This window comes from Apiotrichum porosum, assembly GCF_003942205.1.
Source record: "Apiotrichum porosum strain DSM 27194 chromosome Unknown scaffold_14, whole genome shotgun sequence".
Lineage (NCBI taxonomy): Eukaryota > Fungi > Basidiomycota > Tremellomycetes > Trichosporonales > Trichosporonaceae > Apiotrichum > Apiotrichum porosum.
Window position 1 is genome coordinate 392,814 of NW_021167121.1, and position 23,602 is coordinate 416,415.

The following is a 23,602-nucleotide window of genomic DNA, read 5'->3' on the forward strand; positions in this document are numbered from 1 at the left end:
TCCCGATACAGCACAAACGTGCTCACACCAACGGATGCATTTATCAGCTTTTGCTCCAATGTGTGGATGGATGACTGTGAGATTATCGTGACTCGTTGATTTCCAGAGCGTGCTGTTTGTCGGCTAGGTCCGTTAGTGCGCAATGGACATTTGTCAGCGGTTTGTCAGAACACCATGCGGTATCATACACTCTTAATGAGCACCACATTTGTCAGCGCGTAACAATGGATACCATGGATGCAGTATCATGCATCCTTTCTGACGCGATCCAGTCAACTGAGTCGATCCTGTCAGCTGAGTTGGGTGAGCCCCACCGCGCATATAAATACCACGTTCGTTGTGGCTCTGATGGTCATCACAATCCCGCCACCAACGCGATCGCGTACACCATCAAGACCCGCAGTTTATTGAACCTGCCAACGTGCACCACACAACCACTATGACCAACTCTGCTGAGAACAAGAAGTCCTTGGGACAGTATTTCACCAAGCACTGGAACAAGAAAAATGTAGATGCTGGGACCAAGCCGCATGAAAAGGACGACGAGCCTTGGGCGCCGGAATACCAGATGATAGACGAGCCCCAATACGTCAAAGTGGTGAGTACCTGCCACAGCTATGAGCGATGGCTTACCTGTGCAGTCTGGTACCAAGAAGGTGGTCGCGGCATTGCGCAACTCGTTGTCGGAGTTGACCTCATCCAAGCCCGTTGAGCCTTCCGTCGCCAAAACTACAGCAAATACCGACTCTGGCGTTCGTCAGTGAGTATTTGCAACCTGGGAGGCCAGAACATCGTTAACAAGACCAGTTGGGAAGCTATGGCCTCATGGGGTGCTCAACGTTGACAGCACGCCACCAATCGGCGGCGAAAGACCGGTGTGGCCTATGATGGTCCACCCCGAACAGAACACATAGTTGGGGCCGGCGGCTGTGCCACACCAGCCGTACCTCTGCGGACCTCACCACTGCCCAGATAATTAGGATATATATGTATGACTAGAGTGCGGAAACGCATCATCGGCCGAGCAGTTGGTGACGGCTTTCTTTAGAGCGCGAGCTGAAGGCGAAACTATTGACGGACGTGAGCTTTTCCCTTGCCATCCTTGTTCATGGGGGCAGGTGTCTCTCTTTGAAGCGGGGCGAGTGGTATTCTCAATTCGCAAGGGGTGATCGAGTGAGCCCCTGACTTTACATATGCACGTGGTACGGTATATGGCAATAATGGCAAGGTAAGCTACGAAGAACTGTAGGTCATGACGAGTGACTGTGCGACGTCAGGTACGGGCCGTTCCACACCATTCCGGCCAACAGAAGCACTCATTTATATCTCCAGTGACATGCACATACTGGACTGGTTGTGTCGGCCTTTGGCATTCAATCTAAACCGGACAACGTTTGCGTCACCTCTGCCTGCATTACAGACGTCATTGCATCCACAGGCACGCATCACATGTTTGTTTCAACGTGTGGAATGGTGGACGGATTATTTTGGCATTCAGTTGACGCGTTGCTTTCAGAGTGTACGCGGTTGCGATCAGAGTGGCGCCCGTTGCGACCAGAGTGACCGTCTGCAATCAGGTGTACGCTTTTCGACCAGGTGTTCCGCTCGAAGGCTGCGGAATTCCAGGTAAAAGTCTCTCAGGTGTGACATTGTTGGCAAACATGCATGCATTCTCACGCGGTCTAGTCAACCCACGTCAAGTTTGACGTCTGGAAAACTGCGCATCACTGGCATATAAAAGGCCCGTGTCCCCCTGTTCTCGGTGGCCATTCTTCCCGCCAACAGACTCATGATAGTCTACTCCTTCATCAAGACCACCAGAAACGCACACTACAGAATGAACGGCACGTCTATCGAACAGAACAAGAAGATCGTCGGACAGTACTTTACGGAGTTCTGGGGCAAGGGGAACGTCGACATTGTGAGCAAAGCAGGTGGTGCTCGGCAACCCAGTATTGACTATTGCAGGTTGACACCCTTTGCGTCCCCGACTACAAGATGCACTACCCCATGCACGGTGACATCGTAAGTGCCGCTACAGTGGGTGATGGCCGACAAAATGCAGGTAGGCCGCGAGGCCGCCAAGAAGATGCTCCTGGACTTGCGCACCGCGTTTCCCGACTTGACCTTTTGGCCTGTTGGGCCTCTCATTGCTGAGAACTCTGTGGATGGCGACTTCGTCGTTGGACGGTGAGTGTTTTTGTGTGGAAGAAGAGCATACGAACTGAGCTGAACCTCTCAGTTGGGACGGCGGTGGTACCCACACCGGCCCCGCGTTTGAGGACCTTGCCCTTGGCGAACTCGACAAGCCGAACACTGGCAAGGTTATGCGTTTCACCGGCACAACCGTGTTCCGCCTCAAGGACGGCATGATCGTTGAGGAAATGGGTGAAGAGGATGCCCTTAGGGTTTGCTCCCAGCTTGGTGTTGTTGGTCCGCTTCGCTGGACCACCTCGTCTTAATTCAATTGAGACTGCTGAATGTGGAGTTCGTGCAAGTCGGCCATACTTCACTTCCATACTTCATCTTACTGCATACATAGTTACGCGGCGCTATGTACTACTGCCCATTGGCATCAGGAATGGCATGAGAGGTAGCCGGGCCCTCACTCATGCCCCCGCTGACGCTGCAGAAGAACCCTTTGGCGATCACGTCAAACTCATCTGCCGCCGCCACCAACGCGACCAGCAAAGGGTGAAGCTGGTCGGGATGGTCCTGGTTCCTCTCCAGACGACGCTTGAATGCTGGCATCAGCTTGCCTATGTGAACTTGGAAGTCCTCCACAATGAGCGCCACGGCAGAGTTGAGGCTGGTCGGATTCCGAGCGAAGCGTTCAACGAGGGCAGTCGTGTCCCTTACATACGTGGTCATCTGCTGGACGACCTTGCGGAAGTGTTCGTCGAGGGCAGGATCTTGACCAGACCGCATAGTGATGTGAGGTTGGGTGATGGAGGGAAAACAGAGGGGCAAGAGTGGTTTACCTGCAAGTGGGAGGCGACCTCGTCCTGATCGCTGCAAACACGGCGGCTGATGGCTTGGTGTCATCACTGCACTTCCCCTAGTCTGAAAGAGGTGCTCATTGGCATTGTTCGCTCATTGTATCATTGTTCTCTCCGCCATCAGACAAGACTCGTCGACGGGGCAGCATAGTGCCTGGATGGTCACCGAGCTCCACAATAGTGGCATGAACACAACATCAACCGGTCGCGTGGCCAAATGGTACGGCGTCTGACTACGATTCATCTCGATTATCAGGAGATCGCGGGTTCGATCCCCGTCGTGACCTTTTTGGAGCTCTCTGGAGCCTCCTACGCATGTGTAGAGGTCCCCAGAGGAACTGGGAGAGGTAAGGAGAGGTCGATGCGTCGGGAGAGGTGACAGCAGTCGAGAATGGCTGGTATGGCTTGCGAAGTGTCGAGGTGGATGAATGCCATAGTTTGCTGTGGGGGCCTTACATGAAGTCGCCTGTGCATGCGGTGCGCTACCTAGAGATAGCTATCGTGTGAATGCAAACGGCCCCCAAGCGTCTGGAGGTTGACTGTGGCAAAGGAAGGTGTCGTGTTGAAGAGTTGAGGAGGATTTTATACGGATGTCCCTTCATTTCTCCGCCAACAAGCTTAAGCAGTCCATTCTTGCATGTGCAGGCCTTCGACTACATATCCGCCTTCTTACTCCAAGTACAGCTCTGGTACTCGGATACGACGCCTGACCCTCAAGTTTCTTTCCTATTGTGAAGCGTTGACCCAAGCAGCCGTGTTCCCGAGGATGCAGACCATAACGAGGCAGAAGTCGATGACCATGAACCAGCCACTGCAGTCCACGGTACAGCATCAATGCCGACTCTCATTCAGTGTAGGAGACTCACACTGTGACCGCCGTCATCATCATGCGGCCGAGAAGAATCAACGAGGCAGTCAGAGTAACGAGCGCCACTGTTTCAATACCATCAGCGTGATGAAACCCACCAACGTGGAGGAGACGACTCACAGGAGGGTGCGCGCGGCTTGACGAGCCGAACGGTCCAGTAAGTCACCTTGTGCAAGGTCACCGGGCCACCACTCTTCCGCTCGTCCATCTTCTCCAGCAAAACCTTGACGAGCTCGTCGCTGTACTTGATGGCGTCAAGGAGCTTGGCCGCGTCCATTCGCTGAATAAATGCGCCCAGGCTGTCGTCGTCCTTAATTCCCTTGACCGCAATCTTCAGAGCTGGCACGATAATGTTGTTGTTGCGCTGATACTCTTTGACCTCGACCAACAGCTGTGGCGCGGTCAAGATGGTACTGCCCTGGACAAGAAACTCCTCTACGAGCCTGATCATGGTAGCCACCTCACTCAGGTGGCTCAGCAGCCACTCGAATGTACGACCCAGGCGAGGAATTGGCTACGGGAGCTCCCGCTCGGCTGACTGGCAGGCGGGATCCTGGTGGGTTCGGATTATTACGTATGTGGTGGGGTTCGAGGAGCGTACTCACCTCAGCATTGAGGCGGGGAACGTCGGCGGCTGCACCATTGAGAGAGTCCATGGCTGTTGTTTGCTGTAGAGGAGAATGTGATAGATGGCGAGACGTTTGAACCAATGTTTAGCCGTCGCCAACAGTAAGAAGCGGACTGGGACTCAAACAATGGGTTTCCGGCATGCCGGGAGTGATCAGTGATGCTGCCTTTGTGCTTCTGATGAACATACATGAAACATCTCTCCTCACATACCACCATACGCCTAGTTCCCTCTCATAACCCAACTTGCAAGAATTCAGGTTGTCGACCTGGGACGTAGCCGGGGCTTCTCGCCACCTAAATCACGCCACCCAGCCTCTGCGCCAATATGAAGAGGCTGCCCCAAATGTAGATGGCGTAGAGAGGCCACATCCACCAAGCACTGTATGTGTCAGTTCAGTGTCAAGACTGGGCTGCAATCACTCACTCCATCTCTAGGCCCGCAAGAGGGATGTGGATGATGATGGAAATGGCGCTGAGAATCGCCATGCTACCTGGCCCCGTTAGCTTGGCGAACGACAACGCAGACAGGAGTACCCACACCAGTAGCGGATCCAGTCGAATCGCACGCGAGCCTCCTTGTAATCTGCCAGGGCTCCGTTGACGTTTTTGAGTGCCAACTGGATGCGCACAAACGCCACCCGGTGTTCCTTGATGCGAAGTCTCATGTGTTTGCATGCCAACACGATGCTGTCGGCCTGCTCTGAGAGGGTCGGCGGGCTCGCGGTCGGAACGGAGTCGGGTGAGGGTGGTTCTTTGTGCAATGAACCTGCCATGGCCCTGAATGGAGCTGGAATCTCGGTCTCAGCTTCTATACCCCTCTCGATAGCTTGCAGCTGGTCTTGAAAGGCTTGATCAAACTCGTGGATTGCAGACTGGAGCTTTTGCAGTAGCCTGTTGACGTGTGGCGACCAATGGGGCTCGACTTCCTTGATGCTCTTCTGGACATCTTTGACGGCGCTACCAACCTGCAGGAGGTGGAGACGTATGCCCTTGGCTGCCTCTGTGTATTCTGTGATTACGCTCAAGTAGTGCTGTAGATGCCTGGTGTAGGTGTTGGCTTCGAGTTCTGGTTGCTGTGGCTCCACCACGGCTAGGTTCTGGTCTGGTCAGCTGCATTCCAAACCGATGGCCCCAGCGACACTCACGTCGTCTAGACGGCTGTTGCCAACGTCGGAGGTGTCGACTATATTCATGGTGGACGAGGTGATGGAGTGTTTGTGAAAGGAAGACACGACGCGAAACTCGGGGGAAGGGGCGCTAAAACGCGTGAGTGGAGATGACTCAACTGATCGGCGCCCTCTCCTCACCCACCGCCCACGACATCCCTCCAATGGCAAACAACAACGCACAAGCAACGTCTACAGCCCTACTCTGTATTCTGTATCCATGCATATCATATACAAAACCGTAGGGGCGTTCCTTCGCTTCCACTACATACGAATCATGGGGACAAGCTTGTTAAAGGTGGGCAGGAACTTGACAAGACGTAAACCGGGCACGCAAACCAAGCAACGCGAACGACGTCCTTGCTACCACCGGTCAGCATCTTGGCCCATTGTTGCTCAACTTACTGAATGCTAACACCGAGGATGCCAAGGTAGAAAATGAGGCCGGACAGGAGTGAAAGGGCACCATAACCCGCAGCGACGACTATTCGGCGGTCAGAGTGATACCTCAATGGCCGACAATGCAGACTCACCCAGGAGTAGCTTAAATCTTTTCCGGGCGGCTTCTTTCAGTATCTGTGCTGCGGTGCCGAGATAGAGGGCTAGAGCCAAGAGTGAATGAAGGAGAGCGTCCCACACGTGCTTGAGCTCGTCATGGTCCACGTCGTGGCGGCCGTGTTGAAGCTGGTGGAACGCGTCAACAACCTCCTGCATGGAGTGCTCCAGGTGGCGGACAATGTCTTGGTGCTCGGCGGAAAGGAGCTGGTTGTGGATGACGTGTTGAGCGAGGTACTGGAGTGTCTGAGCCCATAGGGCCATCTCGGGCAAGTCGTTGGTTATCTTCTCGTCGAGCTCGCGCTTGAGCTGCTCCTTGGACTTGGCGGTTGGTGGATCCTGGGGGAGTTTGGCTCCGTCATGCTGAATAAGTCAGCGGTTATGAACGTAGCTGGATAACACTTGCCTCTGTATTCTCACCCTCGTCCTCACTAGGACTGCCGGGGATGTTGATTGGCATGGTTGTTGTAAAATGACCAGGTTGTGGGCGAGTGTCAGAGAGTGAAATTCAAAGGGAGAAACGTAGCGCCAAAAGGGCGGCAGGTGCAACGGGGGTACATACCGGCTGATCAGTGATGAGCGTGCATAGAAGAAGGAAGGAGGGTAAGGCCAGTCATGAACGTGGTGCGCATGGGTGAATGAGACATAGAGACGGCGAAGACAAACCAGTGTGCAAATCGAGAGGAGCAGCAGTTGCACCCACACTTGAATCACACTGCAGGCAATGATCTGTTGAGGAGGCAGCCGGCTGCAGCGATGGTGGTCGACCTCATCTTGCCGAAACCAACGCGAGAAAGTCCATGCTGTCATCTATACCTAGTTAACACCGAGCTTCCAGAAACACGTTCGCGCAGCAACTGCTCAGGACCCGAACACAATCTGACAAGAAGCTCAACTGAGCAATCGCGCGCAGGCCGCTTGGAACCGTAAACGCCGTAACGTCATCTTCATCACATTGGCCAACTTAACCCTCTTAACCCTATCACGTCTCGACAACTCCTTCTCAACACTCATTTCTCGACCATTGCCTCTCAAACAGACCCACAAAGTCGCCCAACTTAGGCCTCACCGGCGGCAGCGGCAGCGACGGCGTCGACACTTGTCTTGGTCGTGCGGAACTTTCTGGCCGGCACGCGGTTCTCGTAGAGCTCATTAAGCTGCGGTGGGTCAGCGTCCAGCTCAATTGCAGTACTTCCACCAGTAACGTACCTCGGCGTATGTGCGGCCTTTGTGCTCTGGGACGAAAAAGTAGACGAGGATAAGGCCAATCAAGCCGGTACCTGCGTAGAAGTAGGCCGTCTTAATGCCCCAGCCGGCACCGCCACCCTGTGACCGTCAGCATCTGGTGGTCGCTACGAACAAGGCTATTGCTCACGGTGTCAAGGATCATCAGAGGGGTGCAGTAGCTGAAAACCAGGCCAAACATGCCGCTACCAGCCGCAGCGACACCAGCCGTCTTTGCGCGCAGCGCGGGAGCGGAGCTCTCGCCGAGAAGCAGGTATCCACATGGGCCTACGCTGAAGGAGTACGCCCTGGAGGAGTCAGAACAACAGCAGCAACACGGCATTAGGGGATAACTCACACCACCCAAAGACACATGACGGCGACCGTGGCGCCACCGACGGCCGGTGTGATTTTGAGGAAGGCCAGCGAGCCAATGACCACAAGCAAGATGACAATGAGGCTGCCACCGACAAGCAGGAGGGGACGGCGACCAAAGCGGTCCACACCCCAACCGGAGCAAAACACTGTGACGAGGAGGATAATCCTGAGGCAAGTCAGCGTCGGATATAAGCGCCGGTGCTCACGAAATGCAAACGGTGCCGAGGAAGGGGTTCTTGAGTCCAGCGGCCTTGAAGAATACTGTGGTGTGGCGTTAGCACGGGTGCGGTAAACACAATGGCTGCAGCTCACCCGAGTTGTATCCGAAGACAATTGAAATGCCGACACACTGCTGCCAGCCCATAATGGAGAATGAAACGAGAGTTCGGCGCTGTAACAATCAGTTCTGTGACTCAGGTGACAGTTATGTGAACGAACCAGGTTGACACCACGGAAGAGGTCGAAATACGACACCTTCTGAGCCTCCTCCTGGATGGCCCGCTGGCCGGCCAGTTCGTACTCGAGCACAGTCGTCTCGTGCTCTGCGTCGTAGCCCGGAATCTTGCCGTTCATACGCTGCAGAACCTTTACAGCCTTGTCGCGCTTTCCCTTGGCAAGGTACCAACATGGCGATTCGGGGATGATGGCAATGATAATAAGAGAAAGGCCGCTGAAGATCCACTCGCTGTAGATGACATCGAGGTAGAGACGCGTCTTGTTGGGCTGTTGTTGAATAATGAAGGTGGCGACAGCGGCGATAAGCTGCCCAAAGCCCCACCAGAACGAGTACGATACCAGCAGGAAACCGCGCAGCTGCACGGGGGCGAGCTCCGAGACGTATGTCGAGAGCGTAAGCTGCGCTAAGCCAATCGCGAGGCCGTTCACTGGACGTGTCAGCGAGACGAAGTAAGTGACATCAGTGAGGGATCACTGAGGTGGGTGCCTGCCACAGGACTCACATAGCTTGGACATTCCCCATGCAACCCATTCACGGGCAAACATCTCAGTTAGACAGGCGGCGATCATAAGCACCGAAAGCGTGAGCATGGACGCACGGCGGCCAAAGTAGTCAACGGGCCTGGAGCGTCAGCGACAACCACGTAAGATGTGGAGACTCTGCAAGTTCGTTCGCCATGCGGAGGTGCTTGCACGAAGGGACAGGGGTGAAGAACGTACCAACCACCCAGCAGGAGGGCAACGATGTATGCACCAGAGTAGATGCCGCCCCAGGCCGAAACGTCCTTGGCATTGAGCGCAGGTTGGCCATTCACCACCGAGCGGCCAAACTGTTCTGAGGGGTGAGTCCTTTGCCATTCCTGTTCTGTGACCCAAAATGGACTTACCAACGAAGCTCGTCTGTGCGATAAGGTTTCCCGGAAGACTATACTGGAAGCCGTCGGCGCATGCGATGAAGAGCGCCATTTGACAGAAGAGTGTTGTCTTCCAGAACATGCGCACCACCTCCCCCTGCGTGAGATGCCGGAATGCGGAGACAGGGGGGCTGATGGTATCGGCATCGGGAGCCTCCTTGTGGTCCAGAGGATTCTCGTCGTGTGTGATGCTGGTCTTGCGCTCCAGCTGAAGGTCGTTGGTCATGGCTTGGGCTTGAGTCGGTGTCCGGTGGGACATTGGATGAGGTTGGAACGCGAAGGTGAGAGGGTATGTTGGGCTGTCGACTTCCCTCCACGTCGGCCTTGTTATTTATCATGTTCTCGCAACATGGGAGAGGAAGTGGGGGATCAGCATATAACTGCGGGGCATGTGGGGCTACACCGGGGGAACCACCGGAGTAGTGAAGAAACGGCGAGAAAGGATGGATGAAAAGATCGGAGGTCGTGACGAGCGCCGTTATCCCTGAGCAGCCTGGACCGGATCTCGGTCTCTTCCTGCCCACCCTCTGATCTATTCTTGCGGCTCTGCGACCGGTACCATGCCCGGCAATGCATGCAAGGTTGATACGTCGCTAAGATGTGGTCTCATCATACAGCTCACAGCTCTCAGCTCGGAGCGTACCAAGGGAGGAGGGGATGACCCGCGTTGGGGATAACACGCAAGGCGGGCATTCGCCGGATAAATCCCTGGCGGTCGTTTCGATCGCCGACATCCCACTGAGACTGATCCTCATAACAGTCCACCTCGCCATCGCATCATGCATCTTTCACAATCCACAGAACACCATGCTCGACCACGACCTCCTCCAGAAGCTGGCAGTGCGCCCCAGCTCTACTAAATCCACTCTGGAGCGCGCAGCCACTGGGGAGCCTTTCTTCCTGTTCAGTGACACTGGTATGTCCTCTTCCAGCCCGTCCTTGCTGCTTGCATTATGCCTTCCTTTGCGGATTGGAATCTCAAATCACTGTAAACGTACTGACTCCCGCAGCCTGGGAGCTCTTTCACCGGCTTACCCGTGAAGAGGTCGTCCACTACCTCGACACTCGTAAGCGGCAGGGCTTCAACGCTGTCCTTGCCGTCGCGCTCCCCCGAGCTCGAGTATGTTTGCGTTGGTGCTGTAGAAGACATGACTGACTGTTATCAGTGGTTTGGGCCAAGCGCATGGCCCCGACGGGCAGAACTTGGGTGCAGACTCTGCGCAGTCTGACACATTCCACTCCAAATACTTCCACCCCAACCGCTACGGCCAGGTGCCACTGATGAACGACGAGTGAGCACCGACAGAGATGGAAAGTTGCTGATGCGCACTTAGCCCGCGCACCCCCAACGAGAAGTACTTTTCGCACATTGACTGGGTCGTCCAAGCGGCAGCTGAGCGGGGCATATTGGTGTTCCTCGTACCTACGTGGTCGCGGTGGATCAACGGAGGTGAGTGCCCTCTTTATGGATCACATGCTAACAGTTAGGCTGGCAGGGCAATTTCGATTCGCTGCTCTTTGATAACGATTCAGCTGCGTCATTCGGCGCCTTCCTCGGCGAACGATACCCCTTCCTCCCCAAGATGCTAGGCGGTGACTCGAACCCTATTTGGACAAACGCACGGGAGATCTGGCGTCGTTTCCGCGCGAACGGGCGAGAGGTGCACGACGTGCCGATTCCCACCACACTCGATTTGCCCAGGCTTGAGTGGTTTGATGTGTTCCGCTCTATGGGAGAAGCTATCGCCACCGCAGAGAAGCCATTTTGGGGACAAGCTGGGGCGCCGTTGCTCACCTACCACCCCACGGCGCTGTGGCTGCCGTGGTCGCCAGACGCCCTCGCGTCGTCGTTTTTCGGCGACGACGGGTGGCTCACCCTCGACGCCTGCCAGAGCGGACATGCGGACACACCCAACCTCGTATTCGACCCGCCCATGCATTTCTGGAACGCACGCGCCCCCCATGCTCCCATTAGCAAAATGGTGGCCCAGTCCGTTGGGAAGCGACCGGTTCTGGACCTTGAAGGTCACTGTGCGTTTATCTCAATAAACGTCTGTGGCATTGCAGCTAACCCACCAGACGAGGGCATGTACGTCAACCTTGCCCCTGGGTCGGGCGCAAAGTGGAACGGCGACGACATTCGTTCGGGTGCATGGCAGAGCGTCCTCTCGGGCGCGTGCGGTGTCGTCTATGGCCACAACACCGTGTGGCAGATGTACGACGTAGAGCACGCCAAAAGTATGTCGAGTGAAATCCAGGACAGTGCTGACGGAAGTCGCCCCTCAGATTGTGCCGGTTCTTGGTGTGGAGGCGAGCGAGAGCTGGAAAGAGGCTCTGAACGTGCCTGGGCCAGGATACATCGCCATCCTCGCGTCCTTCTTCGGAACTCTCCCGGCGGACATGAACCTCCAGCCTGCGCAAGACGTCCTGCTCTCGTCGGCGGCACCAGAGGCCTCGCGGGACACTGACGGCCGCGTCGACGTTATGCGCGATGTCTCTGCCGACTACAGCAACCTTCTTATCGCCCACTCGGGCTCAGGTTATGCCTTCGAGATTGACCTTGAAGCCGTCTTTGGCGAGCACAGTGTCACCACTGCGTGGTTCGACCCACGCACTGGTACAGAGGCGCCATTTCAGCTGTGCCCAAGGCAGACAAAGTTCACACCGCCGAGTGCGGGGTCGGTGAAGCATGACTGGGTGCTTGTTGTGCGTAGGTGCGAAAGTGTGTGAATATGACCAAGGATCAAGTACAGTATGCCGTCACAGTGATGCAGTCCCAGTAAATACATAAATAACAAGGGAGTCTGCTATTCATGCGTTCCTGTGTTATTCATAAATTGCCACGAGCGGCACCATTGACGACACATGTGCATCGATACTGCGGTCACTTGTCGGTGTCAGTAGGTGAGCTCCCAGTAGGTAAGTAGCCATGGTTCCATTTCGCGAGACACTGTGTCGTCCTAGTTGACTGCCGTGGTGTCAAATCGCTTGCGGTAAGTCATATCCACTCGATATCGATGTGCGGTATTGTGAGTCACTCCGAGCGCACCCACACACACCATGAGCCTCATGTCTCGCGTCAAGTGTGAAGCCTGCACAACAACGCCATTATCGCATTTCACTGGGATCACTGGCCGATCACCAGAGGTCTCTCGCTGAACCTGAACGACAGGCTTGCGTGTATGTCATGTCCCGGAATGGGGCATTTGGGAGTGAAGCCGCCTCAGCAATGGCATAGAGGTACATGATGGCGCGGAGAGCGTCCACATGTGCCATGTTAGGGCTGCTGAGTCCTCGAGGAACGAGGGACTATCATGTTAGAGAGGTAGGCACAGGACAAAGCTCGCAATCCTCACTCACAATAGTTCGACATGCTACGCGGCGCAGTTACCGATCACACTGCCCACCACTGCAAGCATGTGACCCCGCACCGCCGTATCCTGGCACACCGCACATGATCGGAGGCCGTGGGGTCGTGGGCAGGCTAAACGACACAGTTTGCTCCATATTGGCCAGTAGTCGGAGATCGTAACGAGCACCGATTCATCTATGTCCGACAGTCTGGCCCCAGCAGGACCGTTGCATCAGCCGCGATGTCAGCCGCCTGTGCTTCCGCCAAATAGGTGGCCCGGCATGAACATGGTCGTATCCATGGCTTCCTGCTGGGCAATCCAAGTGAGGATATCGTCGGACTGGAGGAACAGCCATGGGTCGGGGTTCGATCCGGCGGTCTCAATATCTTGCTCCGACTGATGCGCTGGACCTGCCGGGTCAACACGGCCGATGGCGAAGCTGGCGTCGAGTTCCCCCGGAGGTGACGGGGCCGCCGAGGGCGCGGCCTTCCCCATGTTCGAGTCCAGGAGTGAACCTGGGAATGGATGGGCATGACCAAACTTGTCGGTCCGCTCGATATCTGTCCAGCTGAATTGGGCGAAATCAAACTCCCCGTCGTTGGGTCGGATAAGATCCGTCTCGCGTCTGACGGACAGCCAGTCGTCCTCAGTGAGAAGATCCTGGAGACCGACGCACACGATGCGATGACAGGCTTCTACATGCTGGCGGTGTCAGAAGAGCGGCATTGTTCGAGGAGTAGGACTCACCAGTCGGCTTTTCGTTCGCGCTGCATGTCCCATGAGACGAAGAATGGTCAGCAAGGGAACCATTGCCTCAGTATAGACCGGCGACTTGGGATCAATGGTTGGGTCTCTGGGCGCTAGTCGCGGTGGCTCCAATAGTAAAACTGCGGATAAGTTAAGGACAACGCACAGGTTGACTCACTCTCCAGTGCCACGTACGCGACGACACCGATCTGTGGATCAAAGCTAATGCCCCGCCGGAGGCCGTCTTCAATGATACGCGAAAGGGGCACAGCGTGGTTAATACGATCCAGACGATGCTTGTCCGACGTTGGCGTATCAAGTCCTCCCGGCAGTTTGGTCGCCATGCAAAGGTGCAGTCGGGCGATGCTCAAGAAGCAATCGTGGCGCACGACGTGAAGCAATATGAAAGCCGGGAGACAGTCACGGCTTAGGACGAGGTTGTCGTCCGAGTACTGCAGTCGCTTGGGGAGGCCTCGAATGACACCGTCGAGATCGGCTGTCATGGCCGCCACTTCGGTTTCGAGTTGGCCAATACTCTTGGTAGTGTCCTTGAATTCGTTCGTCAAGTCGATGACCCTCCGCCTCACAGCAGCAGTGCGGAGCAACCATCCCGACAGTCCCACCGCTCCGCCGCCCGGTACACCGGTGCCCGGGAGGAGACCTTTCCCGTTGCCACCATCGTCACCCTCGTGTAGTCGCTCGGTAGTCACCTGCTCATCGCCTAGAAAGAATACTTCCCTGGAAGGAAGCTGGATCGTGAGGAGGTCCTCTGTCAAGCATCTGATAGCAAACGGACCGTTCCCGAGCGTCGCGTCGATGTAGAAAGTAGACCAGGCCAGACGTCGCAGGGCCTCGGGCTGAAGAAGAGGCGATACATTCCGTGGCAATTGGTTGCGGTACGTTTCGTCGAATGTGTGGAGGTGAAGAAGCTGCATCATTCTTGCTGCGTTTCCAGCAAGAAGCCAGCCGCTGGAGTAGTTACCTCGACTAGTCTCATAGACGTGTGCGAGCACTACTGCCTGGGGTGAGTGTCAGCGACTGTATGTTTGGGAGCCTTGGCCTCTGCGTACCATAATGTTCTCAGCCCCAAAGTTGCGATAAATGTTCGGCAGTAGAGTTTGGAGGGCGCTATCAGCCCATGCATCGCCGAGCTCAATGTCACCTGCGATGGGTGGCTGGGTTCCAAGTCTGTGGTCAGCTAAGATTGACAGATTCTTCGGCTTACCGTGCAGTGCAGGCTGCCATAAGCAGCGGCAGCTCACGTATAACTCTGCCGCGCCGCAGCAGGATAGTAAAGTGTTGCCGGTGTATGAAAGTTAGGAACCCGTAATCTAGGCTGTCAGCAGGGATAGCTCTGTGCACGTACTTACAATGGACCGTCTCGAAATATTTGTCGAGTAAATGAGTAAAGCGTGGGTGGTCGGGAAGACCGCCCCCCTCCCAAGATGATGTTGCGGCCGACGGCATTTGTTGCCCTGGGGTAGCGGAGACGGGAGTGGGCACTGATGTGGCCACCGATGGTATCCCCCCTTGGTCGGACAGTGGATACAGTGGAGGGCCATCGTCATGGTCAATCAGGCTCGTACTAGCAGGCCGGCGGCCGCTATTCGTGTTCTGGTGGTCTCCGAGTGTCGAAGTGTCGGGCCAAGACAGTGATGACGGTGATGGTGGCGGGGAGGTCCAGATACACTCGATCCCAGTAGCTTCACATCGCTCGCAGGACTTGTCCCCAGTTGGAACAATGCAGCGGGACTGTCGAATCAGCTTAGCATTGCAAGGGAGTCTCTTACCTTCCTTGCGCGACACGCTTCGCACGACTTTCGCTTACGCTTCTGCTGTGGCCGCACCTCGTCCCACCCGCAAGCCAGATGTAGCCTCGTACAGTGCTCGCATACGGGCCGGCGCTCATCGCACTTGACCTAACGGACATTAGCAGGAGGAAGAGCGTTGGAAGTAGACCGTCGCGGGACACCAAAGACGTACCCGCCTGCCTCGGCACGTTACGCATCCCGATCTGGAGCGCTTCCCGAGCACTGCAGGGCTCTCGACTGGCATGGAAAGGTAATAGTCGAAGGTGAAAGACGGTCAAGGACGAATAAATGAATCCCCAGTCCGTGTCACAGGTTGTTGACAGCTTGCAGTCAATCTGCCGCGGTGATAGCCGAATGATGACGAGCCAGTGAACGCCGCTCGGACGAGAGCATCAATTTCCGTAATCTAGAGCACGAGCTTTGCAGAATGGTAACGGGTGGATGGGATGAGGGGACGCGGTGTGGCAGAAGAGACAAGGAGGAAGAAGGGGACTAGAACGAGTGGGAAGAGCCAGAGAGAGAGAGAGAGAAGGGATTGACTAGGGTGCACAGTTCTGAAGGGGTTCTGTGTCGCTAGGCCACATACATGTCTGCTGGCTTTGGTTGGCTGCGTTCCAATTTTGAACGACGCGCACTCTCACCCGCTGCAGGCGCGTAGAGGACCAGGGGATAGTAGGTAGCTGTGGCGAAGACGCTGGTGAAGAGAGAGAGAGAGAAAGAGAAGCGGAACGACCTGTTGCTACTTCCTTCAGCTTCTGGATGGACACAAACGCACAGAGCCGCGCGTACCAGCGTCTTTCCGGTGCGTAGTGTGTTTTCGCCCAGGCGCGCGCGGGTTGCCTGGCTGGGCTTATTTTGCTTCCGTCCAATCCTGGCACCCGCCCTCTCTCTCTCTCCCCGGTGATTCCACGCGCGCCGCGACGCCGCTGCGCACCGCCAGCGCGTGCAGTGGGTCCGTCTCTCTCCATCTCATCCACATCTCTCTCTCCCTCCTCGCCATCGTCCCCTCGCCCTCTCGCCCTCCAGCCGTCATCCTCCACGGCTTCCTCCCCCCCAATCCCCCAACACCACTCTACTCCACACTTCGGTCACCTCGCACCAACTGCCCGACACCGACGCAGTGACCCACCCCCACCCACCCATCCACCCGCACTTAGCCCGCCGCGCCGTCGCCGCTTGCGACCTCCTCCCAGCCGTGACACCGACAGATTCAATTCTCCATCATGGCTGCCGCTACGCGTAGCATCAAATGTACGCATCCCGTTCCACAGGCGGCAGCACGGCGCGTGGCGGGCGATCGTGTCCCCATCGCTCGGGTCGCCTTGCCCTCCCTGCACGCGCGCCGCGACACCGCCCAGCCATGGACTGGGCGACGAGGGTGTGATGAGACTCTGTCTACGTCCCCCGCACCGCCCTTAGCCCCAGCACTGTCCAGATAGATTTCATTTTGCTGACGCTTGCTCACAGGTGTCGTTGTGGGAGACGGTGCTGTCGGCAAGGTGTGTAACTCTCCGCCCACCGAGACGCGCGATGGCGGCACAATGATTCCCGGAGCGGGAAAGGCCAGCCAGTGCAACAAGAAGGACAGTGCGAAGCGGCGGCGCACGCAGTGTCGGTGTTCTACTGTCCGAGTGCCCCGCCGCTTAGCCCCCCCACCTGTGTCTTGCCCGCCTCCTTGTCTCTATGGCGCTAGTGCTTCTGCTGACCCCGCACAGACATGCTTGCTTATCTCGTACACAACCAACGCGTTCCCCGGAGAATACGTGCCAACCGTGTTTGACAACTACTCGTCCCAGGTCATTGTCGATGGCATGACCGTTAGCCTTGGTCTGTGGGACACAGCCGGACAGGTGAGTTACCGTGACAACCTCGAGAAGCAGCTGGGCAACGTTCGCTGACACCCCCCGCAGGAAGACTACGAGTCAGTACTATCCCTCGGCGCGGTTGGCGCGATCCGCGCTCGTGCTCGTGCTTCGCACACGCACACGCCACCAAACATGGTACTGATCCCCCTGCAGCCGTCTCCGTCCCCTCTCGTACCCCCAGACCGACGTCTTCCTGCTATGCTTTTCGGTCGTCTCCCCTGCATCGTTCGAGAACATCAGGACCAAGGTGCGTAGTTGCTAATTTGTGTGGGCTGTAACTGACAAGTCCTCCCAGTGGTGGCCCGAGATCCAACATCACTGTGAGCAACCCGAGGCACTTCTGGGGACACGGAAGGAAACTGACTTGTAGCCCCCGGAACGCCCATCATTCTCGTTGGCACCAAGCTTGACCTGCGGGAGGACCCCATGCAGGCTGAGAGGCTTCGCGAGAGGCGACAGGCGCCCATTCAGTACTCGCAGGGTACGGCAATGGCCAACGACATCAAGGCGGCCCGATACCTTGAGTGCTCAGCGCTCACTCAGGTCGGCCTGAAGAATGTGTTTGACGAGGCAATCCGCACCGTCCGTGAGTGCCAGTGGTGTGGTGTTCAGGCAGAACCAAAGTTTCCTCCTAACGCCCTCAGTCAACCCCGGTCGCCGCAACGGAAAGGCCAAGAAGTCAAGTGGCTGCGTCCTCATGTGAACGTCCACACGCACGATTACGACCTCATTAACAACCAAAGCACGCTCACCACGCCTCTTGCTCCCACCTAATACGCGACCCACGACTCTTGCCTGCGGCCGCGCATGCGCACCATACATGTCTCGCACCACCTGCACAAAACTGTCGTTTGGGATTTGTCCCTTCTCAACTCCTCTCTTCCCTCCCCCCATACACACTCGCCGCACGCTCTCTCTCTCTTCTCCCTCTCTCTCCCTCTCTCGCTGTCGCTCTCGCGTCTCTCACACCCCACGAAGCGCTCTTGATATTGTTCTCCTTTCTGTACCACCATGAGCCTAGCCTTGCATCCGACCCGCTTCCTTGTCTATAGAATTGGTCACGCGAGCGCGATGGAGTCGTGCTTGAGGCATTGAGGCGGTTACGGCGCACACAGTCTGTTAGGAGAGCTTCGTCACTGACATTCAAGGGCGCGACGCCTGTTATCTCTCTTCACTTCCAACCGATCTCGCTGTCGACGAGTCCTGCCGCATGTGTAGTTTGTCATCGCCCTTGCAACACGGCACTTGTACAGCCGGGCCATGTGCATAAAGAGCAGGTATATCTCGCTCATCTGCACTTCAATTCACTCCCAAGGTTATCGACGTCCCAGGCTGTGGCAACGGAAGGTCTTCGGAACTGGCACTCCCTTTACCCAAACGAGAGCCCCGCCTCCGCCCCGCCCCAAGCCCTCCACTCGTCTTCGCACCCGGCGCAGCCAGTTGTTGTCCATGCCGCTGTCAGCTGTCCCATGTCCCACTCCCCACCCGCTTCGCGAGGGGCATACTGTATGAGACGACGGGTATAGACGGGTGGAGAGGGGGGTTATAGAGGGAGGGCGAGGGCGTCGTGCACCGGCCCATTTTTATTCTCCTCGTCGCCGGATCGCCGCCCTCACGCTGGCCGCTGGCGTTGCGTTGCAAGAGACAGGACACTGCAGGACTCAAAACGCAGGACGCAGAAGGCCAGGATGCATTGCCCGCCTCCTGGCGCCTCCCCGGCGTCTTCTCGGGCCATCTGCCAGTGGCCAGTGGCTGGCTGCCATGGCTGGTATGGCGCATGTGCTGGCGTGGCCGGCATGTGAGTATCGCGCTACGGTCGGTTTGAGAAGCCCTTACCTTGCCCTTCCTGGATATGTGACGTCTCGGTCGAGCGCAGACCAACGGCCAACGGCCAGCACCCCTTGGACACGTTATGGGCAGCGTGGGCGAGAGTGCACGGTTGCACCGTTGTACGGTTACACAGGTGCGTGTGTCACACGTAATAGGTCATAGCCGACGCGTGGGTGTCAAGCACGATGGGGACACGATAATGCCACAAAGAGCCAAGAGCTTTTGACTTGCCAGTTTGGGAGTCTGGTTGGTGGGTTGTGGCGCCATTTTGCCGTTTGGCGGAGAGTCAAGAGGGTCTGCTGTCCCTGTGGCCTGTGGGCTGCTGGGTATGGTTGGATGCCTTGACCCGGCGTTCAGGGGAGCACATTGATTGGAGGTCGATGTGTCGTGTGGCAGCTGGTGGGCTAGCGTGCTAATGCGTTGCAGTGGATATAAAAGGTGGGAGGGATCGTATGCAGACAAGGAACCCGCGACGCATCGTGCTACTTGGACGTGGCACAACTTGGCTCCAAACTCTAACAAAGATGCAGCTCAGCACTCACACACTTGACAATCTATCTCAACCTCGAGTGTCCTGTTGGCATGCGTAAAGGTCAACGAGCCCACGCCGTAAATTCACCACACCCTCCAGGTTGTAGTCCCCGCAGCCAATGTCCTCAACAACCGTATCCTTGCGGTCACGACGGTGGAGCTTGAGTTAGCTGTGAGGGAAGAACACATGGACGCTGAGCTGGGACGTGGCTCTGGAGGCCACGGCCTCTTTGACTATATGTGTGCAACATGCTCTGCTCTGTGGGGTCCAAGACGGGCCACTAGTCGTAGCAGAAACGACAGGTAGCGGCATGGGTTTGCTGCCAGCTGGTTGGGACAACGCCCAATCGGAAACTGGGCACTCGCAGTTGCGTTAGTTGGCGCGCCCAACGGAGACAAGTCGAGGAAATGAAGCCCAGCCATTATGCACGCTCCTCCAGTTTACTGCTACTACATTATGCATGTCACATTGAAAGATGCTTGTCTCCCATCGTTCAACTACTGACGCAACCGAACGCGCGCTTAAACACGGTGGTAGACGTCCTGGGGGGAAACACCAGCCTGGCCACGCTTGGCGTTGGCGCGGCCCCAGGCCTTGATGCGGATGGACTCAATCTCGATGAAGCCCGAGGTGGCGGTGGGCTCGAAGCCACCAAGCTCGTCCATGGACGAGAACTTGGCGTCGTAGAGACCCTCGTCGGCGTCACGGCCCTCGACGACGACGTTGCCCTTGTAGATGGCAAGACGGACGAGACCGTTGACGGTCTTCTGCGAGGCGGGGATGGCGGCGGTGAGGAACTCGCGCTCAGGGGAGAACCAGAAACCGTTGTAGAGGATCTTGGCGACCTCGATGGTGATGAACTGGTCACGGAGAGCACGGACGTTGCGGTCAAGGGTCATGCCCTCGAGGTCCATGTGGGCGACACGGAGGATGGTGCCGGCGGGCGACTCGTAGCAGCCACGCGACTTGACACCGATGAAGCGGTTCTCGACAATGTCGACACGGCCAACACCGTGCTTGCGGGCAAGGGCGTTGAGCGAGAGGAAGATCTCAACCGAGTCGGTGACGACCTTGCCGGTGGCGGGGTAGGTGACCTTGACGGGGAGACCCTTGAGGAACTCGATTTGGACCTGCTCGGGAGCGTCGGGGGCCTTCTGGGGCGAGGTGGTGAGCTTCCACATGTCATCGGGGGGAGTCTGGTTGGGGTCCTCAAGGATGCCGGCCTCGTACGAGATGTGGAAGAGGTTCTCGTCGGTCGACCAGGGCTTGGCCTGAGTCTGGGTGACAGGGATGTTCTTCGAGGCAGCGTACTCGAGGAGAGCCGAGCGACCAGCGAAGCGGTTGTAGAAGACGGGGTCGCGCCAAGGAGCAATGACCTTGATGTTGGGGTCGAGGCCGTAGAAGGCAAGCTCGAAGCGGACCTGGTCGTTACCCTTGCCGGTGCAGCCGTGCGAGACAAAGTCACAGCCCTCCTTGTGGGCAACCTCCATCATGCCGCGGGCGATGACGGGGCGGGCAAGCGAAGTGCCGAGGAGGTAGACACCCTCGTAGATAGCGTTGCACTGAACGGCGGCTGGGGAAGATGTCAGTTGTTGTTCACCCAGTCGTGGAAATGCAACTCACGGTAGACAAGCTCCTCGACGAACTCGCGCTTGAGGTCCTGCGAGGGTCAGTTTCAGACACTTGATAGTCGGGTCCAACTACTCACAACAAGGTTGAAGCTCGAAGCACCGCAGTTGAGAGCCTTGGTGCGGGCGGCCTCAAAGTCCTGATTCTGTCAGCCACTGCAAACAACACCCAGCCAAGTAAAGACGTACCTCCTCCTGGCCGACATCGGCCATGAAGGCAGCGACCTCGTAGCCCTCGTCAATGAGCCAGGCGAGGATGCACGAGGTGTCTATAAAGAGAAGCGTCAGTGACCTTTTCAGACGGCAGAATGAGCGCGCGCCAGGAGCTTTCGCTGTTCCGTCCCGAAATCTTTGTGGATCTTTGTGGGGCGCAAAGGCGGGGGGCAAGTGGTGACGTCGAAGGGGGGGGCTACGTACCGAGACCACCAGAGTAGGCGAGGAGGACCTTGCCCTTCTTCTCAGTCGAGGGAGACATGATAGTGTATGTGTTTTGGGATGTGTAGTTGATGGAAAGAAGAGGAAAGAGAATTCCTGACTGAATGATAAGGCCCAGCGTCCGTCCGCTCCTTCACCCCTTCACGGCCCTCTCACCTGACTCGAAAAACCCAGACGCCCACTCAGACCACTCAAACCGATCGGACCGTCTCGCGCGGCTGCCCGCCAAACGACGGCGTGCACAACGGAACCTAAATTTCAGGCTCAAAGCGCTTGGCCACCGGAACTCCAAACCCGGTGGTCACGTGACACGTCTCACTTCAATGTTGTTGCAGTTCCCTTTCGTCATAATCTTTCCGTCCCATCTACCCCCAATCGAGAGCCATGCCCAAGCGGCCCAAGTCGCGCTCTTTCTTCACGGCCCTGCCCGTGGAGATCAAGAGACAACTGCGCTCCCAGCCAGCACGAGTCGACAGTCCGCCAGAGCCCGAGGTCGTCCGGCAACAAGCCTCGCGTGAGCCCAACCCAGCCGACCTCCTCCCAACTCAACCACCGCGCCCCGATGATGCTGGCGACGACCCCGGGCCAAGCGATCAAGTAACTCGGCCAACAGAAGAAAGCAGCGATATGGACATGACCAAGTCGAGTGATGTAGAGGCCGCACCAGTGTCCAAGACCGCTGTAGAGCTCGCGCCAGTGCCCTCGAGCTCCACTACTCCAACTGTCACGTCCAGCGCGGCTGCGTCGAGCTCCAACTCTGCGCCTTCAAGGTCTGCACTGGGGTCATCCTCTATCGTCCGCGCTGTCAAGCGATCAAGCGAGTGGGAAGGAGGACGCCCCTCGGCCAAGCGCCAGAAGGGCAAGGGCAAGGCAAAGGAACCTGCGTCGGAGGAGGCCGAGAACCTCTACGAGGGCCATCCGTGGGATTGCACAGGACTCGTACCGCGCTATACCGATGCGTCCGAGGTGCCAAAGCATCTGAAGAAATGTGAGTTCAACGTAGTGTGCTGGGGATCAACACGCCTGGTTACGCCTGTACATCTTGCTGACCAGCGCACAGACTTCTTCCAGCGCCATGCCCTCTTCCCAGCGTACTCTCGCCTCCCACTCCTCATGGACGACACGGGATGGTTCAGCGTCACTCCAGCCAGTATCGCGGACCACATTGCCGAACGTTGTCGATCCGACGTTGTGCTGGACGCATTCTGCGGCGTCGGTGGCAACGCAATCGCATTTGCACGTACCTGCGAACGCGTGATTGCCATGGACGTCGACCCCGTCAGGCTCCAACTCGCCAGGCATAACGCGCTGCATTATGGTGTGGCGGACCGTATCGAGTTTATCCTGTGCGACTACGTTCAGTGGGCTCGGGAGTATGCGCAGCGAGGAAAAGGAGAGAGAGAAGAGATTGATGTCGTCTTCCTCAGTCCGCCATGGGGTGAGTCCCGTTGGGGTTCTGGATACGTCTAACTGACAATCAGGCGGGCCAGAGTATCTGTCCATGGGCGCGAGCCACTCTGGCGAGCACCCTTCATACCCACTGAGCGCCATCCTTCCCATCCCAGGCGACGAGCTGTTTAAGCTCACACACGTCGTCTCGCCCAATATTGCCTACTTTCTGCCGCGCAACGTCGACATTGAGGAAGTATCTGCTCTGGCGACTTCCTTGGGCGATGGCAACGGTGTCCACGATACGCTCGACGGGAGCGAGAGGCAACATGAGTGGGTGGAGATGGAGGAGGAATGGGTTGGCGACAAGCTCAAGGCTGTCACGGCGTACTATGGCAGTCTTGTGGAGGGTGTGTAAGAGGTGTAGGATTCGGCAAGGTTTGCATGCATGTTCACATTTGGCATTCAGACTGATCGCATACGACGACTGACGATAGGGTAAAATGATTGCTCTGACAGCATTGTAACAGTTGATGCCTTTGGATGCCACATTACTGCTCTCCAAACCGCCACATAACTAGACGTGTGTCCCAGCCTTCCCACCGACAGTGCGAGTCAGCAAGCGCAGGGCGCAACGACAATGAGACCTATTTATGCGACTCCTCCAGCACCAACCTCTTCGATTCTTCCTTATCTCAGCATCCTGCCTCTCAAGTCCACCATCAGGCAACGCGACGAACAAAACAAGCGTCTCGACTCCTCGTTTCAGCTTCAATCCCCAGTCGCAGAACCCCCATCATCCATCACCGCCATCAAGTGTCT

The 23,602-nt window shown here is 56.9% G+C and overlaps 12 protein-coding genes and 1 non-coding gene across 13 annotated transcripts; 6 read left to right on the forward strand and 7 right to left on the reverse strand.

Moving 5' to 3' along the window:
* Positions 1-439: 439 nt before the first annotated feature.
* On the forward strand, positions 440-844 carry EHS24_002920 (uncharacterized protein; the record flags this gene model as incomplete). Its single annotated transcript, XM_028618635.1, has 3 exons — positions 440-598; positions 642-760; positions 808-844. The coding sequence occupies 3 exons, from the start codon at positions 440-442 to the stop codon at positions 842-844; spliced, it is 315 nt and encodes a 104-aa protein (XP_028473002.1).
* A 993-nt stretch (positions 845-1,837) lies between these two features.
* On the forward strand, positions 1,838-2,462 carry EHS24_002921 (uncharacterized protein; the record flags this gene model as incomplete). The annotated part of the gene is made up of 4 exons (XM_028618636.1): positions 1,838-1,921; positions 1,969-2,025; positions 2,066-2,190; positions 2,243-2,462. The coding sequence occupies 4 exons, from the start codon at positions 1,838-1,840 to the stop codon at positions 2,460-2,462; spliced, it is 486 nt and encodes a 161-aa protein (XP_028473003.1).
* A 97-nt stretch (positions 2,463-2,559) lies between these two features.
* Positions 2,560-2,928, reverse strand: EHS24_002922 (uncharacterized protein; the record flags this gene model as incomplete). The annotated part of the gene is made up of 3 exons (XM_028618637.1): positions 2,560-2,562; positions 2,626-2,809; positions 2,864-2,928. The coding sequence occupies 3 exons, from the start codon at positions 2,926-2,928 to the stop codon at positions 2,560-2,562; spliced, it is 252 nt and encodes an 83-aa protein (XP_028473004.1).
* A 274-nt stretch (positions 2,929-3,202) lies between these two features.
* Positions 3,203-3,286, forward strand: EHS24_002923. The gene has a single exon. It is a non-coding gene; the product is annotated as a tRNA-Arg (tRNA).
* A 439-nt stretch (positions 3,287-3,725) lies between these two features.
* Positions 3,726-4,523, reverse strand: EHS24_002924 (uncharacterized protein; the record flags this gene model as incomplete). Its single annotated transcript, XM_028618638.1, has 4 exons — positions 3,726-3,810; positions 3,866-3,932; positions 3,988-4,381; positions 4,473-4,523. 4 exons carry the CDS (start codon positions 4,521-4,523, stop codon positions 3,726-3,728), a joined length of 597 nt encoding a protein of 198 aa, XP_028473005.1.
* Positions 4,524-4,791: 268 nt separating this feature from the next.
* Positions 4,792-5,690, reverse strand: EHS24_002925 (uncharacterized protein; the record flags this gene model as incomplete). Its single annotated transcript, XM_028618639.1, has 4 exons — positions 4,792-4,876; positions 4,922-4,988; positions 5,036-5,594; positions 5,643-5,690. 4 exons carry the CDS (start codon positions 5,688-5,690, stop codon positions 4,792-4,794), a joined length of 759 nt encoding a protein of 252 aa, XP_028473006.1.
* Positions 5,691-5,855: 165 nt separating this feature from the next.
* On the reverse strand, positions 5,856-6,678 carry EHS24_002926 (uncharacterized protein; the record flags this gene model as incomplete). Its single annotated transcript, XM_028618640.1, has 6 exons — positions 5,856-5,863; positions 5,936-5,972; positions 6,017-6,026; positions 6,069-6,147; positions 6,197-6,571; positions 6,639-6,678. 6 exons carry the CDS (start codon positions 6,676-6,678, stop codon positions 5,856-5,858), a joined length of 549 nt encoding a protein of 182 aa, XP_028473007.1.
* Positions 6,679-7,276: 598 nt separating this feature from the next.
* On the reverse strand, positions 7,277-9,416 carry EHS24_002927 (uncharacterized protein; the record flags this gene model as incomplete). Its single annotated transcript, XM_028618641.1, has 10 exons — positions 7,277-7,375; positions 7,428-7,544; positions 7,594-7,750; positions 7,801-7,986; positions 8,027-8,081; positions 8,133-8,211; positions 8,259-8,704; positions 8,780-8,898; positions 8,997-9,111; positions 9,164-9,416. 10 exons carry the CDS (start codon positions 9,414-9,416, stop codon positions 7,277-7,279), a joined length of 1,626 nt encoding a protein of 541 aa, XP_028473008.1.
* Positions 9,417-9,997: 581 nt separating this feature from the next.
* EHS24_002928 (uncharacterized protein) lies at positions 9,998-11,973 on the forward strand (the record flags this gene model as incomplete). The annotated part of the gene is made up of 8 exons (XM_028618642.1): positions 9,998-10,106; positions 10,201-10,310; positions 10,415-10,482; positions 10,525-10,640; positions 10,724-11,221; positions 11,270-11,428; positions 11,466-11,896; positions 11,944-11,973. The coding sequence occupies 8 exons, from the start codon at positions 9,998-10,000 to the stop codon at positions 11,971-11,973; spliced, it is 1,521 nt and encodes a 506-aa protein (XP_028473009.1).
* An 813-nt stretch (positions 11,974-12,786) lies between these two features.
* Positions 12,787-15,199, reverse strand: EHS24_002929 (uncharacterized protein; the record flags this gene model as incomplete). Its single annotated transcript, XM_028618643.1, has 7 exons — positions 12,787-13,245; positions 13,291-13,430; positions 13,469-14,309; positions 14,361-14,465; positions 14,516-14,528; positions 14,657-15,042; positions 15,119-15,199. 7 exons carry the CDS (start codon positions 15,197-15,199, stop codon positions 12,787-12,789), a joined length of 2,025 nt encoding a protein of 674 aa, XP_028473010.1.
* Positions 15,200-16,324: 1,125 nt separating this feature from the next.
* RAC1_1 (Rho GTPase protein rac1) lies at positions 16,325-17,669 on the forward strand (the record flags this gene model as incomplete). Its single annotated transcript, XM_028618644.1, has 8 exons — positions 16,325-16,352; positions 16,569-16,600; positions 16,817-16,951; positions 17,012-17,022; positions 17,120-17,213; positions 17,262-17,286; positions 17,337-17,552; positions 17,611-17,669. The coding sequence occupies 8 exons, from the start codon at positions 16,325-16,327 to the stop codon at positions 17,667-17,669; spliced, it is 600 nt and encodes a 199-aa protein (XP_028473011.1).
* A 2,180-nt stretch (positions 17,670-19,849) lies between these two features.
* ARG1 (argininosuccinate synthetase) lies at positions 19,850-21,431 on the reverse strand (the record flags this gene model as incomplete). Its single annotated transcript, XM_028618645.1, has 5 exons — positions 19,850-20,901; positions 20,952-20,988; positions 21,037-21,096; positions 21,146-21,225; positions 21,374-21,431. 5 exons carry the CDS (start codon positions 21,429-21,431, stop codon positions 19,850-19,852), a joined length of 1,287 nt encoding a protein of 428 aa, XP_028473012.1.
* A 344-nt stretch (positions 21,432-21,775) lies between these two features.
* On the forward strand, positions 21,776-23,198 carry EHS24_002932 (uncharacterized protein; the record flags this gene model as incomplete). Its single annotated transcript, XM_028618646.1, has 3 exons — positions 21,776-22,379; positions 22,452-22,829; positions 22,873-23,198. The coding sequence occupies 3 exons, from the start codon at positions 21,776-21,778 to the stop codon at positions 23,196-23,198; spliced, it is 1,308 nt and encodes a 435-aa protein (XP_028473013.1).
* Positions 23,199-23,602: the final 404 nt, after the last annotated feature.